Source organism: Geotrypetes seraphini, chromosome 1 (genome assembly GCF_902459505.1).
Source record: "Geotrypetes seraphini chromosome 1, aGeoSer1.1, whole genome shotgun sequence".
Taxonomy (NCBI): Eukaryota; Metazoa; Chordata; class Amphibia; order Gymnophiona; family Dermophiidae; genus Geotrypetes; species Geotrypetes seraphini.
Window position 1 is genome coordinate 343,181,125 of NC_047084.1, and position 17,041 is coordinate 343,198,165.

A 17,041-nucleotide genomic window follows, 5' to 3' on the forward strand; every position below is an offset into this window, starting at 1 on the left:
CTTGATAAAAGGACCCCTATGTTAGCAAACAAATTATGGGTGCATAACATTTAGTGCCCTTTATAGAATTTAGATGTAAATTCTCCATATGGTGCCCCAAAAAAAAATTGTTACATGCTATTCTATATTTATAGAATACACTTTGCACTGGGATCCATGGCAAAGTTTTAGACATGGGGATTTATACCAACTGAAATCTGGTATAATTCCCCCTACCTAATTTAGGTGCAGATCAGGCATATTCTATAATAGTGTGTGAAAATCATTGGAATGTCCATGATCATTGGAATGTCCTCCCATGGCCACACCCACTTTTTGGATCTGCTTACTAGAATTTACCTGAATCTCTTTATAGAATATGCCTAAAAAAGATGCTCATGTAAATTGTAATTAATGCCAATTAGTGTTGATAATTGATTGTTACTGCCTTATCGGTGCTGATTGCCTTGTTCTTCAATTAAGTTGTGTGTGTAAATTGGGCATGTGTCCAACCCGGCTAGGTTGCAGCTTTGAAGATTGCACGTTCCTTCTTTAGCAACAAAAGACTCTGTGGAGAGTTGATGTTCCAGATATAAACTTTATTGTTAATTCAATTTGATAATCCACATAAAAACATCTAGGACCCAATCCACTGGGAACTTTGGACCCAATACGATCTGTGTTTCGACAATAGTGTCTTCCCTGTTGGTCCTAAAATAAAAACTTGTGGATTATTGATCAGTCCTAATGAACAGGTTCCGCAGTAACTCCGCATACGTGAAGAGCAGAGTTTTTATCTTAGGACCAACAGGGACCCCTGAGGAAGACACTATTGTCGAAACACAGACCGTGTTGGGTCCAAAGTTCCCAGTCCACATCTGGAACATCAACTTTCCACAGAGTCTTTTGTTGCTGTTGGACTTCTATTCTGTGGAGTCATCAGGGTCAATTTTTTGTTTTACATTCCTTCTGTAGACACTAACCCCTAAAGAAGGAGCGGGCAACCTTGAGAGCTGCAACCTAGTCGGGTTTTTAAGATTTCCTCAATACGCATGATATCTGTTTGCATGCACTGTCTCCATTATATGCTAATATATCTTATTCATATTTATTAGAAAAATCCCAAAAACCCTGACTGAAATGAAGCTGCATAGATCTGGAATTTCACAAGAAAATGAAAAAAAACAAACAAACTTGTGTTTTGTTTCCACCTTCACAGTCAAGCATCGCTACATATGTATGCACCAACCAGGACAAGATATCACCTAATCTGAAAAAATGCTGTGATTTGGAAGAGGGGCTGCGACCCGAATGCATAGTCAATTCCGAACATGATCCTAAACCCGAGGGCATGTCTGAACAAGTCAGACAATTCATAGACGATAAAGAGGTGTGCGATAAGTATAAAGCTGAAGGGGACGCATACATTAACAGGTAATGCAGCTTTGAAATTCTTACTTTTCTAGGTTAAAATATATTTTGATGCCTTTGATTCATGGCCTGTGTTCATTAATAGGCTTTAAGAGAACTCTGTGAAAATTCACTGGGGTCGTCTCACAGTGAGAGGTTAATTCACCTCTAGTTTAGAATGTTTTCAGCTGCTCTTCCTTTATCAAACTTAGACTGAGCTGAAGGATAGTGGCATCTAATTAAAACCATTAGGCAACTGTGCAAAATCCTAAGCAAGCAATGGTATGAGAGAGTCCACAGCATTACATATTTGTATGGTGGCCTTACAGTGACATAATTAGCATATGTGATACCCAGGGCCCATCATTTTTTGACACACCCTCCCCATCTGTACGAAAAACATGATTTTTAGTAACAAGCCACATGTCACACATGAGTACCTAGGAAAAGGCAGCATGTTACATACTACAGTGAGCAGTACAACATCAATATACCCATTGTAAAACTAAACAAGCCAAACTAGTACAGATCAATCCTGCACAGTCAATCCTAACAGAAAACCGTGTCTTTCGAACACACAGAACACAGAAAACACCTTCACCTAGTATGGAATATGTCATCACAAACTAACCCCTCCCCCTTTTACAAAACTGTAGTGTGGATTTTAGCCATGGTGGTAACAGCTGTGATGCTCATAGAATTCTAAGCAGCAGAGCGGCTACCACCCCAGCTGGCGCTATAAAACGCTCCACAGTTTTGTAAAAGGGGGATAAAATAGAAATACATAGGGGGATAAAATAGAAATACATAGACAAAGGTTAAATTGAACCAGTAAGAAGCTGGACTCTGTATACAATGCAACACCACAGAAACAGTGACACATGTCTCCTAAAGTAATAAATAAATAGAAAATTTTTGTTCTACCTTTGTCTTCTCTGGTTTCTGCTTTCCTCATCTTCTTGTTACTCTCTTCCCTTCATCCACTGTCTACCCTCTCTCTGCCCCTTCTATATGGCATCTTCTCTCCTTTTATGTCCCGTCCAGAAATGGTATGCCTCCTCCTTCCATCTCTCCCTTCACCCCCATTGGTCTGGCATCCATCTTCTTCCCTTCTCTCCTCCAATGGTATGGCATCTCTCTCCTCTCCTTCCCTTCCCTCTCCCACACCCCCATGGTCTGGTATTTCATTCTCTCCTCTCCCTTCCTCCCACTTCCCACTTCCAGCAGCATCTGCTCCCTTTCTTTCCCTCCAACCTAATTCCCTCCAGTATCCTTCCCCTTTATATCTCTCTCCCTATTACCTGCACACCAGGTATTAGTTCTAAATCAGCTAGCTAGCCATCATGGGCTGACTATTCACCCCTAAATGTTTACAGATAGGCAAAATCAGGCATCTAGGGTGCCCAGCGTGATGGCTGAACATCGTGGCAGTGCTTGCATTAATATAATTTCATTACTGCGAAGGAACATTGAAAAGGTTTACACACCAGTAACTCAGAATTGAGACATATAAAAGAGAATAAAGATGAGAAGCCTTAATGACTTTATCCATCCAAAGAATTATTGAAAAAAATATTCATTTTATACTGTAGTATCTTCTGTTCACTAAAGGCAGTATGTTTTGCTGAAGAGCAAAAATTAATGCATGGTAAGACTGTGTATTAACTATCGGGGCATACCGAGTCTGTCTCTTGCAGTAAAGACAGATAAAAGTTCCTTACTACAAATTAGGTTTATTCAGAATTAGTATGGATGCACTTAGCACCTCCTCAAGAAATAATAAATACGCTGTGCTAACTGCACAAATGACAGAACTTGGAAGATATCATGTGCTAACAGCAATCCATGGCCATTCTCCTGTATAGAATACTACTGTAACCTGATTTCGACATACCTGACATTAAGGTGCTTGCACTTACACCAGTAAGTGGAAATATGGGTGCATGGATGCACAAAACTTACAAAATTCTGTGAGTTACATATATAAGCGTGTGGCACAGTGGTTGGAGCTACAGCCTCAGCACCCAGGGCTTGTGGGTTCAAACCCCGTGCTGCCCCTTGTGACCCTGGGCAAGTCACTCAGTCCTTGTATGTTTGATAGGTTGCGAGTCCACCGGGACAGATAGGGAAAATGATTGATTACCTGATTGTAAAACCGCTTACATAGTCTTGGTAGGCAGTATATAAAAACTTGATAAGTGGAAGCTCCACCTATGTCAAGTTTCAAGTTTATTATAAAATTTGATTAATCGCCTATTCCAAATTCTAGGCGATGTACACTAGATAAAAAACCAGATATGGGTAACAAATCACACAAACATGAGTCTAGAGTAGACAGATTAAATCAACAAATACAGACATTCCTATACAAAGTTTAAGTCTATTAAATATAATAACTTATACATATGATATCAAAACAAGAGGGGAAATTATTAAGGAGTTACAATCGGTATTTAATTCAATACATTTAAGGTGTATGTTGCCTTGCAAATACATACTAGATCTTAATAGTAGACAACATTGACAGCTTCCTCTCCCCCCCATCCCCCCCACCCCCCCTTAGACAGCTGTATGCATGAGAGAGATTTGCATGCACTTCCTCCTTGGTATGCAAATCTCTCATGCATGTTTATCATGGCTATCCTGAAAACCTGGCCTCCCTATGGATCTCACAATCCAGAACTGAGTATCCCTGGCCTAACACATGCTTAATTGTGAGTCTTTAGGTTATCACATTGTCCTTTTATCAAGGGTTTTTTGTCATGCTGGCTGTTTTTAGTGCATGGGGATTGTTAACCGTTCTCACGTGCCAAATCCCAGGCTGCTTACATTTTGTTAGAAATGCCCTTTTGTGTTTTGTTGTTCTAGTCACTATTCCTAATGTGGAAATTTTGTATTTTTCAGTTTTACGTGTGCATACGGGGCAAGGCGTGGACATTTCTCTTCTCAGCTGATTTTAAAAGCATCTAACGGCTATGAAAAGCTCCTGAAAGAGTGCTGCCCCCAAGAAGACCCTGTGGAATGCATGGGAAAAGGGGTACATTTCATTACTGTTCCTGTCTATCAAAGAACCAAAAACCAACAGATTTTTCCAGGAAGTGAATTTTAGAACTGTGGCATTTTGCAAACAAGTGTCTCCTAAAGCAGTGGTCTCAAACCCGCGGCCCGGGGGCCACATGTGGCCCGCCAGGTACTATTTTGAGGCCCTCGGTATTATAAAGAATGACTCTTTATGGAAAACCTGTGCCTCAAGTGTCCGGCGGTCGTATCCTGGAACATTACTCGCCTCACTGCTGTAACCTCACACAAGCGCTTTCCTGCGTCTGTACGCGTTTGTCCTCTCCACTCCACCTCACAATCGGGTGCAGACGCAGGAAAGCGCTTGCGTGAGGTTACAGCAGCGAGGCAGTACAGCTTGTGCGCGTGTCCGGTGCTGGAGGACACTTAAGGCACAAGTTTTCCATAAAGAATCAATCATCCTTTATAATACCGAGGGCCTCAAAATAGTTGGTCCAAAATCTTGTCTCTTGCGGTTGATACTTTGATAGTTTTTCACTTTCTGCATGTTGCACTGCTTTCTGCTGTGTATGGCTGAAATTATCAGAAGCAGTTAAGGAAAGATCTATAAACTGATTTCAGATAATCCACATTTTGGATTATGCAAAGTTGTCTTTTCTTTAATAAGATATTAACTATTTTTTTCTGCGGCCCTCCAAGTACCTACAAATCCAAAATGTAGCCCTGCAAAGGGTTTGAATTTGAGACCACTGTCCTAAAGGGTTTACATTCTCTAGCATAGATCAGGAACTTCAGTTTTCAGAGTGCCCCTGACTAGGGTTACCACACGCCCCTGATTTTCAGTGTTTAAAGTACTAGGTCAAAGTACTTAAATAAAAGTAAAGCTAAATTCATATTTTGATACTTAAGTAATAACAAAAAGTATAATGAAAAGCAAATTAAAAATCTACTCAAGTGAAAAAAAAAAAAGGCCAGATTCTGTAAATGACGCCACTCGGCATAGTTGCCAATCAACGGCTAGGCGTCCTTTATAGAATCACACCCAGCGGTGCCTAGACATGCAAAAGTGTCGCTAGACGTCCTAGACACAGGCACCAGTATGTTAGGCCATGTTTTACTTGGCATAATGTACTGGCGCCTAACTCAGACGCCCAGCCATGCCGAAGTCAGCCACGCCTCTTCTCTGCCTCTAACCTGGTCTACATTTCAAATAGGCGCAGTTGAGCGTCAGAGGGAGCCTCCGCTTAAGCGTCGCTAGGCATCCTAAGCGTTCCGCATTGAGCTCTTAATTGGTGATTTTTTATTTTTTTTAAAGTTTTGATTCGCTGAAAACCTTTTTTTAAAAAAAGGGGCATGCGGAGTCCAAAGTTAGGCAAGGCGAGGTGTCCTTGATTAGGGCGCCTAGCAGTGCTTAATGTAGGTGTCTTACACCAAATCTAGCCCTAAGTGCCTAAAATAATACAGTTTGAGTAAATTAAAAAAAACAAAAAAAAACACAATTACAATGCAGGTTCATCGTGAATTGCTACCAGCTTCAGCTTCATCTCCGCTTTAAAGTGACCCAATTCATCTAACCAATTCAAACAGAGGCAACTTCACTGTTCTTATAGGTTATGTTCACTGAAAAGCAAATTTAAGATGAAATGATCCACTGTTTGCATGACAACATTTGCAATAGCAAAATTCTTTTGCAAGTTTTGCTGTTTCATGTGGTTTACTGAAGAATTGTCATTTCCATTGCCCTTCTTCTTTTACTTTCACTTTTAACTGCAAGCATCAAATATAACTAGGTAAAAGTAGTAAAAATTATTAAAAACAATAAATGCTAGTCTGTACATTTTTACAACATTTTACTTAGGGTGCCTTCTATTAAGCAGCGGTAGAGCCTTTTACTGTGGGCTGGTGAGGTAAATGCTCCGACTCTCACAGGAGTTGAATGAGAATCAGAGCATTTACTCGCTGGCCCGCAGTGAAAGACTCTACCGTTGCTTGATGACATGAGTCCTTAATTACTATACAATGCTGCAGATTTTCAGGGATTGTCTCCAGTTTCAGACCCCTGTCCCAGATTCCTCTTTGTCTCGTAACCATCTGTCCCTGATTTTAGTAACGAGAACAGAAGTGCCATACTGTAGATGTACGTGGCTCTGCCCGCCTCGCCTCACGTGATCCAGCTCTCTCCCTCTTGCCATCACCTTCTGGCGGTGTCAGCTTCCCTCCTCAAGACGCCCTTTGTGCTGCTGGCTCCCCTCTGGTGTCAGCATTAGGAAGGGCAGTGCTGTGACTCTCTGACAGATCTGTCCCCCACCCCCACCCCCCATGACAACAAGAATTGTATGCTAGAGGGAGCAGGATCCAGCAGCATGGTTGAAGAGAGCCTCCGTATCACAACACTGCACTTCCTAATGCTGACAAAGGAGGGAAGAAGCTGAAAGCTGTGAAAGGAGGTTGGGGTGAGGGGGTGGAGGGGCTTGCAGGAGGGATTAGAGCACAGGTGCTAAACTCAGTCCTCGAGGGCCGCAATCCGGTCGGGTTTTCAGGATTTCCCCAATGAATATGTATGAGATCTATTAGCATACAATGAAAGCAGTGCATGCAAACAGATCTAATGTGTATTCATTGGGGAAATCCAGAAAATTCAGCAGGACTGTGGCACTCGAGGAATGAATTTGACACACCTGGATTAGAGGAATGGGGGTGAATTAAATGCACCTCTCTCTTTCCTATTCTGGTCCTGAATGTGCTGGACTGAGTCCAGAACTGGAGAGAGTGGTGGAGCTGGTTTACTGGCGGGGGGGGAGGAGAAAAGTTTCAAGTTTCAAGTTTATTAGGATTTTTATATACCGCCTATCAAGGTTATCTAAGCGGTTTTTACAATCAGGTACTCAAGCATTTTCCCTCTCTGTCCCGGTGGGCTCACAATCTATCTAACGTACCTAGGGCTATGGAGGATTAAGTGACTTGCCCAGGGTCACAAGGAGCAGTGGGGATAGGTGGACTGGAAGGGCAGGAGAGAGAGGTGGATATAGCTGGACTGGAAAGGTGTAAAAAGAGGTAGAGATGGATGGATTGGAAGGGGGGAGAGAGAGAGGTAGAGATAGTTTGCTAGAAGGGCAGAAGAGTGAGTGTGTAGAGATAACGGGAATGGAAGATGGGGGGGGAGAGAGAGGTGGAAATCAGTTAGAATCAGAGCCCAAGTGCTCATGCGGTAATTTTTAAATAGCCATTCGCAAAAATACAAAAAAATAGATCAGCCATTTTACAGCTGCGGTAAAAATGGCCTTAACACATGGGAAAAACCTGCACAATGGCATGCTAAGGCGTTTTTTTTTGGGGGGGGGCACAGTTTAAAAAAAGGACACCTAAGTGGGATGTTCACTAAAATTATAGCACTTATGCATATAACTCTTAACAGTCTTGTGTGATAAGTGCTAGTAATTTTCACTTGCAATCAGTATGTAAATATAGGCACCAATTACAGAATGAGGGTCTGAGGGTAATTTTATATTTGGGCACTTAGGTTAATAGGGCAGGAGCATATAAAGATACATACATTAAGGCCCACATCCTGTACACAGCACCTAAACCAGCTGGCGCCTTGAAAAATGGAACTGTGTAATTCTTTCACAAGGATAGTGCAAGGTAAAAAAACAGCACTTAACCACAGGCCAAAACTATATACCCAGGAGAGGAAAAAGCCTCAAATAACCAACCCTCCCACACAGCGGGATTAAGGTGTTCAGGCTAATAATAATTTTATTTCTTGTATACCGCTATACCAAAAGTTCAAAGCGGTTCACAACAAAGGATACATACAGCCAATATTTATAATACACAATTAACAATTGGTGTCTAATACAGGATAAAAACTGTCAGTAAAAGAAGATACATCAGTTAAAATCAGTAAAAGTTAAGACAATAGCTCGATTGGCAAGTAAAAAGCTATTAAAAATCATAATAGAATTGACAGTAACATAACTAGAAGGAAAACATATCAAACAGGCGTGTTTTTAGTGATTTTCTAAAGTCAAGATAGGAAGTGCCTCCAGTATTAGTCTTCCAAGCCATGAATTCAGTTTGGCGGCCTGGAATGCTAAACCTCCCTGGCGTAAAAAGCCACCCCTGGAGCTTCAAAACTGGCTCTATGCGGTGCAATAAGAATATAAAACAACTCAGATAGATGAACAAAATCAACTTATCTCATGAAGACGATCAGTACACCTAGAAAAACTGTGTCAGCTACAAGTCCGTCACGCTTAGGTGGCCATTTACAGGATTGCGCCTAGCGGCACCTATGTAAAATCTTAGCTGCCAGAAATGTAGGTCAGGGTTTTAAAAGGCCAGCATTTCAAACGCCTCATTATTTGGGGAATCACGCTTGGCGGCGCCTAAGTCATGCTCCGTCTATAGAAACACCCACTCAGGCATTAGGGCCCAAATTCTGTAACCAGCGCCTAAAGTTAGGCACCTATTTCGATGGCGCCCAACTGTTTCGGAAGCGCCTATCTAAATTGAATAACAAGCTCTACAGTGGCTTAGTAAAAGAGGGGTAAGTTAGACGCCTAAAAGGTGACTAACTCTAGACATCCTGTATATGACCTGGCCCTAGGTGCCTATCTCTTTATAAAACGCTAGCATATATTCTGCAGAAATATTTCCCAGGTTATGGGTGCTGAAATTCACACCTGCTTGGGAGCGAGACTAGATGTTAGCATATATTTTATCAAATTGTGACACTGCCCAAGCTCTTCTCTATCGCTTCTCCTGAACATACTTACTGGTACCATGCTTTCTCTTAGGCCTGGCCTATTATTACAGTGGTTTTGATAAAAAAAAGTGGTTTATGCACACACAAAAAAGATTAATAACTTACCTTCTAATGGGCTACCACAAATCATAGATGCCATCTGTATCAGAGGGAACACTAGCCCCAACTCTCCCCACTATAGCTGAGCAACCAAAATGATAAAGGGAATGGAACTCGTCTTGTATGAGGAAAGACTAAAGAGGTTGGGACTCTTGAGCATAGAAAAGAGATGGCAGAGGGGGATATGATTGAGGTCTACAAAATCCTGAGTAGTGCAGAACAGTAAGAGTGAATCAATTTTTCACTCGTTCACAAATGACAAAACCTAGGGGACACTCACTGAAATTACATGGAAATACTTTTAAAATCAATAAAAGAAAATATTTTTTTACTCGAAGAATAGTTGAGCTCTGGAACTTGTTGCCAGAGGGTTTGGTTGCAACAATTAGCGTAGCTGAGTTTAAGAAATGTTTGGACAAGTTCCTGGAGGAAAAGTCTATAGGTTGCTATTGAGATAGACATGGGGGAAGTCACTGCTTGCCCTGGATTGGTAACATAAAATGTTGCTACTTCTGTATTTGGGATTCTGCCAGAGACTGTGACCTGGACTGACCACTGTTAGGAAACAGGAAACTGGGCTAGATGGACCATTGTTCTGACTCAGTATGTCTATTCTTATGCTCTTATGTTTTAGGAAGAAGAACTGAAAAAAGCAATTGCAGTGGCTAAGACCTTACAGAAAGTAAACTGTGATGCCCTTGACAAGGAGGGATCGTATTATTATCAAAACAGGTAAGGAGTGACACAATCCTTTCCACCTATCCATTTTAAATTCTGGTTCTTCTGCTCAGGGTGGATGCAGAGATCTCAAGGGTAAACCATCTCAAAAAGTGAGATTTGCTATGCCAAGCAAAGGTCAAAAAGTGAGATTTTTCAGATGGTACATTCAGGATATAAATATAGAATGATTTAAGTATAGTATTACTTTGTAGATTAATCAAGGCACCGTTAAATCATATTGCCATTTTTTTTTTTTTTTTTTGGAGCCTCTGAAAGAATACAGACAAAGTGGGGAGCAATTTGGATGAATTTTTAAGCTGAAAATTATCTTCCTCTCAGTAATTAAAAGTATGTACATTAGTTTCTACTTGTGGCCTGGCTTTCCTGGGTAGTCTTGCTCTTGCTATTGGAAGCTAAGCAGGGTAAGGCCTAGGTAGTACCTGGATGGAGGACCACTGACAAACACCAGGTGCTGTAGGTTGCAGGGCCCTATGTTGGGCAGCAGCAAAATAGTGGAGCCACACATTGCACAGGAGAAGGCAGTGGCAAACCACTCCTGTACTCTGCCTTAAAATATCACAGGGAGGATTCCTCACTGTGCATGCAGCCATGGGTCAGTGCTCAACTCAAAGGCATGTACACACATTAGGTTCTGAACATGTGTACTTGCAGAAAAGGGACATGACAAGGTGGTAGGCATAGGGTTTCAAGGACACATCCAGGGGTCTGGACAACTTTTCAAAACCTGCCACTTTGTCTGGGTTTTGAAAAGCTTCCAGCTAGCAGCGATGTCAGGATGGTGTCTGCACATGTGCAGATGCGACATGGCGATCGCATGTGTATGACATCATGGCATCACACCAGGGCCTGCGCAGATGCCCTTCTATACAAGCAACCAGGTTTGGGGGGGGGGGGAGGGAAACAGGGCAGGGCCATGGGTCCAGATTTTCATTCCAGAAAATCTGGTAACCCTAGGTAGGCAGGAAGATGTACTCAGATTTCTTCCTATTGTTTGGACCACTTGGTTTACTTCTCTCATGAAATCAGTGATCAAGAACAGTGCTCTGGTGCTGAAGCTCATAAATGAGAAATAGGTTACAGAGCGAGAAGCTTTCAAATGAGTGTAATGCACTTCTAATGAGTGAGACTTGACACCTTTGTGGATGTGAGATGAACAAGATTAATGAAAAGGACTGCTCGTATTCTGAGGCCCCACAAAAAGAAGATCCTCCCACACTCCCCATTCTGCTAAATCCTTTTCTGTAGCAGGGCCATTAATATATGCAGTGGCATAACCATGTGTGAGCTCAGGCTCACCCAGTAGTAGGGTTATCAGATTTTTCATCTGGTAAAAAAAACAAAAGGACGTGTGGCCCCCGTTACGCCCTTGGGTCTGCCCCCCCAAACCCAGCCCCACACAAACCTCGTCTCTTCGGGCCAAGACTGGAGTGCATCTGCACACAGGCGGATGCGTCATGCATGCATGCTGCATCATCACGTCGTATCCGCAGATGCACTCGAGCCCCGGCCCCAATCACACCAGCTTTTCAAAAACCCGGACAAGGTGCCAGGTTTTGAAAAGCCGTCCGGACACCCAGACACGTCCTCTAAAAGAGGACATGTCCGGGGAAATCCAGACACCTGGTAACCTTACCCAGTACCAGTACATCAATAATGTAGCTGATGGAGATTCCCAAGCCCCACCAGCTATAAACTCCCCAAACTTCTCCTCCAATATCTTTAAAGGGCTGATCTTCAGCAGCAGCGAACAGCGTGACTGATATACGCTGCTTGCGCTGTCTCCATAGCCTTCCATCTGATGTACTCTGCCTCTGCGGAAACAGAAAGTTTTGTCAAAAAGAAGGCTGTGGGGCTGGCACAAGCAGTGTGTATCAGTCACGCTGTTCGCTGCTGCTGAAGATCAGCCCTTTAAAGATATTGGAGGAGAAGTTTGGGGAGTCATGCTGTTCGCTGCTGGCAAAGATAGTTTCTTCAAAAGGTAGGCAGTGGAGAGGGGGGGGGAGGAAGGAGCAGAGGGAGAAAGGGACCAGATCAAATTATTTCACCTCACTTGGGTGGAAGTGAGAAAGATGGGATCTTTTGCCCACCCAACTGGGGTCTGGTGTATTTGGTGTTAATTTATATGTATGTATTTTATGTAAGCAGCCCTGGGTAAAGGCGGGATATATATAAATAAACCATACAGTAACTGAAACAGGGCACAGTCAGCTTTTTATGAATATCAGTTTCTTATACGTTTACAATTGGACCTCATAAGTAGAAGACTTAACTCAAAAATGGTTATTTTGTAACAGGGTATTATGTACAAAGTCCACAAGATAATATAGGCTCCAGTACCGTTATATACGATGCAGGAAAAAAAGAAAGAACAGAGATGACCAAAACAAATCAAAGTGATGAAAATGTAATTGCAAAAAAATATATACTGAATTTAATAAAAGTACAACATGTACACTAGAATTGAAGAGCAAAGACTATGTTTCGGCAACTCTGCCTGCATCAGGGGTCCAACTTTGTCTTAAAGTACCGTACATATTTCAAAAAGATGAATCAGTAATAACAGTACTGTATAGTCATAAAAATAGTCAACATGAGAAGTGTGGAGTAAAGATTTCAACGTTGTCTCCAATGCTAAGGCACTTAGTCGCAACCCAGTTACAAAGAATCACCAGAACCAGCCCCCATTACCCCCCAATATCTGTGCAGAAATTGATGCTTGCTTCAAGAAAGGTGTTAATTTGTGTATGCATGTTCTAAAATGTGTGTACATCACAACCCAATATCTCCTCCACCTTAGCTATGCTCAGGGAATGTCTGCAGATAGATTGTTTAAAAGATGAGGCTGAGAGATTTTTATAAAAGGACCTTTTTCAGGCATAGAACTGGCTTTAGATGCAGAAAATCATTTGTATAAATACTAGTGCAGTTGCTGGATATACATATACATGTATGTATCAGAGGACCAGTTAACTAGACAGAACTGCTGAATATAGAAATAAAGTTAGATGCTGAATGCCAGTCTTTTTAACAATAAGACAACTGGGGTTGCTCCTTTTGGGATGTTGTAGCATATGCGCTGAATATGACACTTTGTTGGTGGGTGCACTCCTACATGAGTAATCAGAGAACTGTTGTTTCAGGCTTATATTGAAATACTTCAACAACATGCCTCGGCTGCCAACTGAAACATTGCTTGAGTTGACCACACGCATGCGCAAAATTGCTGAAAGGTGTTGTAAAATGACTGAGGAGAAACAATTCCCTTGTGGTGAAATGGGCGTGAGTATCCCTTTTCCGGATTCCCAATCTGGCAACGTCCATCTGTGTTTCATTTCAGTCCACATAGAAACGCCCATTTCAGAGTTCATACAGTGTTCTAGTATTAGCGAAGCGTTTAATTTTTCTTGCGCCTACCTGTCCTGAACCTTTATTTTGTTATTTTAAACTTATCTTTCAGGAAAAATTCCTCGTTGAAACTATCCCAACTTGTTTTGTCTTTCGATTGATTTGAGTTTTGGCACAGAAATTCTTTCCTGCTGCTGGTGTATAGGAAAAGGAGGAAAGAAAACGCGCAAAGGGCCTTCAAGTCCGGGCAACCGCACTTCATTTATTAGACCCGACGCAGGGCCGTGTTTTGGCAAATCTGCCTGCGTTAGGAGTCGTTCGTTATGACAAACAGATACCTGGTTGTAACAATGGCAGTTACAATTCCAGTCATACATAAGTGGTACAGGCATATACAGAGGGGAATCACTCCTTACTTCTGAGTCTAATAAATGAAATTCGGTTACTCGGACTTGAAGGTCCTTTTTTGCGTTTTTCTTTCTTCTTTGCGGTTTGTGCTCTGTTTCCCTCTCTGTTCTGCTGCTTCTAGTATATACACAACAAATACACTCAATTTTTGCCAAAAAATCCTACTATAGCAATAACACAAAAAGGCAAAATAAGTCACATCAGGGTTTGGGCGGGGGACGCTCAGGGAATAAACTTTATACACAGCTCAAAAACTCAATCGTGTATAGTAATGTGCCAATAACAGGTGAAGGGTGCTCTCAGTGTCAACCATCAGCGATAGGAGTCCAGCTCCAGCACTTCACTTCTGGGTCGAGACGGTAAGCCTCCACCCCCACACCATCATCGAGCACCCTGGGCTTTTTTCATTTTTGTCATGTGATTTTTTGATTTTGTTGCGTGCTCCGGGGGGTCGGGCTGGCAGGGTTTGTTTGGGGGTCGCTCAGGTATTATTGCTTGTGTCATTCTTGATTTATTCACTGGTTCATTCATTATTGATCAATTTATTTGGTGTAAGGTTAATTTTCATCACACCCAGGGTGCTCGATGATGGTGTGGGGGTGGAGGCTTACCGTCTCGACCCAGAAGTGAAGTGCTGGAGCTGGACTCCTATCGCTGATGGTTCACACTGAGAGCACCCTTCTCCTGTTATTGGCACATTACTATACACGATTGAGTTTTTGAGCTGTGTATAAAGTTTATTCCCTGAGCGTCCCCCGCCCAAACCCTGATGTGACTTATTTTGCTTCTAGTATATAGGAACCAGATCCAGAATATGACAGCTTGAGTGTCGATCAGCAGTTACTTGTGGATATTTCATCCACTTTTATACTTTTGTCAATTTATTAGAAGGTGCTACTGTTTTACTGGACACTAACTTGTTTTTAAGGCGCCCAAGTGTCTTTATAAAATAGCACATACACAGGTACCTAATTCCCCCTTAAGTGGTGGATCACTTGTATATCTGTGTGGAGCTGATTCAAGTTGTCCTTCAACTTGGAAAGGTAACTTGGAAAGGCAAAGAGCTGAGCACACTACAGCTCTCAAACATCCCTCCAACCTCAAGAAATTAGCTGGAGATTACGCACGACTCAAAGCAGGTGCAGATGTTGCAGCTCAACAATAAGGGTATATGGGTATATGTTTAATGGCCACTCTGAATATTCTACCCTGAAATATTTGCACGCTTCCGCCTATACACAGAGAACCCCGTGTTAGGCAGGTCGTGGAAGTAGGGAATTGAAGATGTGACTTAGAGAATGACAGGGGGACAAATTTGTCTCAATATTCCCATCCCCTTCCCGCGAGTTCTGTCCCTGTCCCAGTCCCAGTCGGCACAAGCCTTGAACACTTGTGATTGTAAAGTTTTCAAGGTTTGTGTGGATGAGGACGGAGTTTGCAGGAATGGGGCAGGGACAGGGACAGAGCTCGTGGGGACAGGACGGGAACGGGGAAAATTTGTCCCCTTGTCATTTGACATCTCAAGTTTCTCCAGTGTTTTAGAAAAGAATCTGCTGATGTTGACTCTGTTCTAAAATGAAGGAGAAATGGATATGTATATGTGCTGGGTGAATGCTGCCTAAACATCCATTTTAGCAAAATAAATAAATATAATATCAATGGGTTCAAAGGCAGCACCTAACTATTTAACTTTGTGACCATAGAAACATAAGTAGGTATTATCCCGATATAAGGACCAGTTTCTCTTGCCAGTTTGGCATTTGGAGAAAAACTAAAACTGGGGGATTAAGGGGCCAAACCCCACCACACAATCACTCTTGTAGAATGGCCTTAATAGCAGTGGTTTACCAAATCCTAATGTAACCCCCTCCTTCTCAGACTGAGGTAAAAGGTATCCCTCTTGAAATAAGATTTGTTTTGTAGTCGTGCACACCGAGGGTTAAATTGATACCTTTCCCCAGGAGAAGGGGTGAATTACATAAACAAAATAATAATATATAATAATATGGTACAACCTTGAAATAAAAATAGTTATTAAACGTATAATAAAATAAATATAAAGAAGCACTAAGGATTCAATATTGAATATAGAAATTAAATTTAATAAACAAATGCTATAAATCAAATCTAAGCAAAGAGATTCTACTTCCCCTCTGTAAAGTTCTTCTTTTTCCTCAGATTTGGGTATTTGAGGCTTTATGTTCTTGCTATGTAGGGGTACCACGTAGGCGCGCTGTTGCTAGCAGAATCTCTTGCTAGCAGACTCTCTCTTGTTGGAACCAACCTACTTCTCTGACTTAAACAAACCAATAAGGGAAAACCCTATCCTAATCTAATAACCCCCAAATTGCCTAAATATACTTTCTAAGCTAGAAAAAAAAAATAGATAATTGATGTTCCCTATACTTTTTCCCTCCCCAGAATTTCCTATTTCTAAAATCACACACAAAAAAAAACAAATTCTCAATAAACTTTATAACAGATATACACAGAAATAGGTTTCCAAAGCAGTTTACCAATTTTCTTTTATCAATATTCTCTTACAACATTCCACAGGAATCTGTCACAGGATCTCTCATAAAAAATCTCCTCCAAAAATCAGCACCACAGAAGCCACTCAAAGATCCTCTCCAATATTTCCCAGAAGAGTCTCACAGAAGAGCAAACTGAAACTTTCCTCAAAAAATCAGCACAATAAATTTCTCACTTATAGAATCTCTCACATATTTCCCAGAAGATTCTCACAGAACATCACAAAAACTCTCTTCAGACTCTTAAACATTACCAGCATCAATACCAAACTTCAGACCTTATCCAGAATTTCACAATCCTTCACAAATTCAAATAAAAACCACCATAATTACCTTCTCACCAGGCACAGAAACCAAAACACCTCCACACAGATCCAAGTCACCCTCCCAGCTGACAAATCTGACAGTTAGAATGTTCAAGCAGCTGATGCTGATCTCTGCACTAGGACAGCAAAGCTGTGCAGGAAATTAGCAACAGAAGACCTCAAAACTGCACCAATACAAACCATACAAACTAAACCCCTCAAAATAAGAAAAAACCCACAATTCTTAAATTCCAGACCCTCTCTGCTTCTTTAAACCCTGCTTCTTTACACTCAAGTAACTTTTAACCATGGTTACACTAAACATGCTTGGTAGCAGGTGTAACTCCCAACGTCAATCTTTTAGGACATAGAGGTTTAGTCCCCTTCTGAAATGGGGAATAAAGTGCCCTTGTTCTAACAAAAATGTGCTGACCATG

General features: G+C 41.7%; 1 protein-coding gene across 1 annotated transcript in view; it reads left to right on the forward strand.

Moving 5' to 3' along the window:
* The window catches only part of LOC117368252 (serum albumin-like), a 71,059-nt gene that overhangs the window by 38,431 nt on the left and 15,587 nt on the right, over nt 1-17,041 (forward strand). The window contains exons 8-11 of the mRNA XM_033961713.1: nt 1,199-1,413; nt 4,294-4,426; nt 9,909-10,006; nt 13,156-13,294. Of these exons, the coding sequence (XP_033817604.1) occupies nt 1,199-1,413; nt 4,294-4,426; nt 9,909-10,006; nt 13,156-13,294 (585 nt within the window). The remainder of the gene's footprint in view (nt 1-1,198; nt 1,414-4,293; nt 4,427-9,908; nt 10,007-13,155; nt 13,295-17,041) is intronic.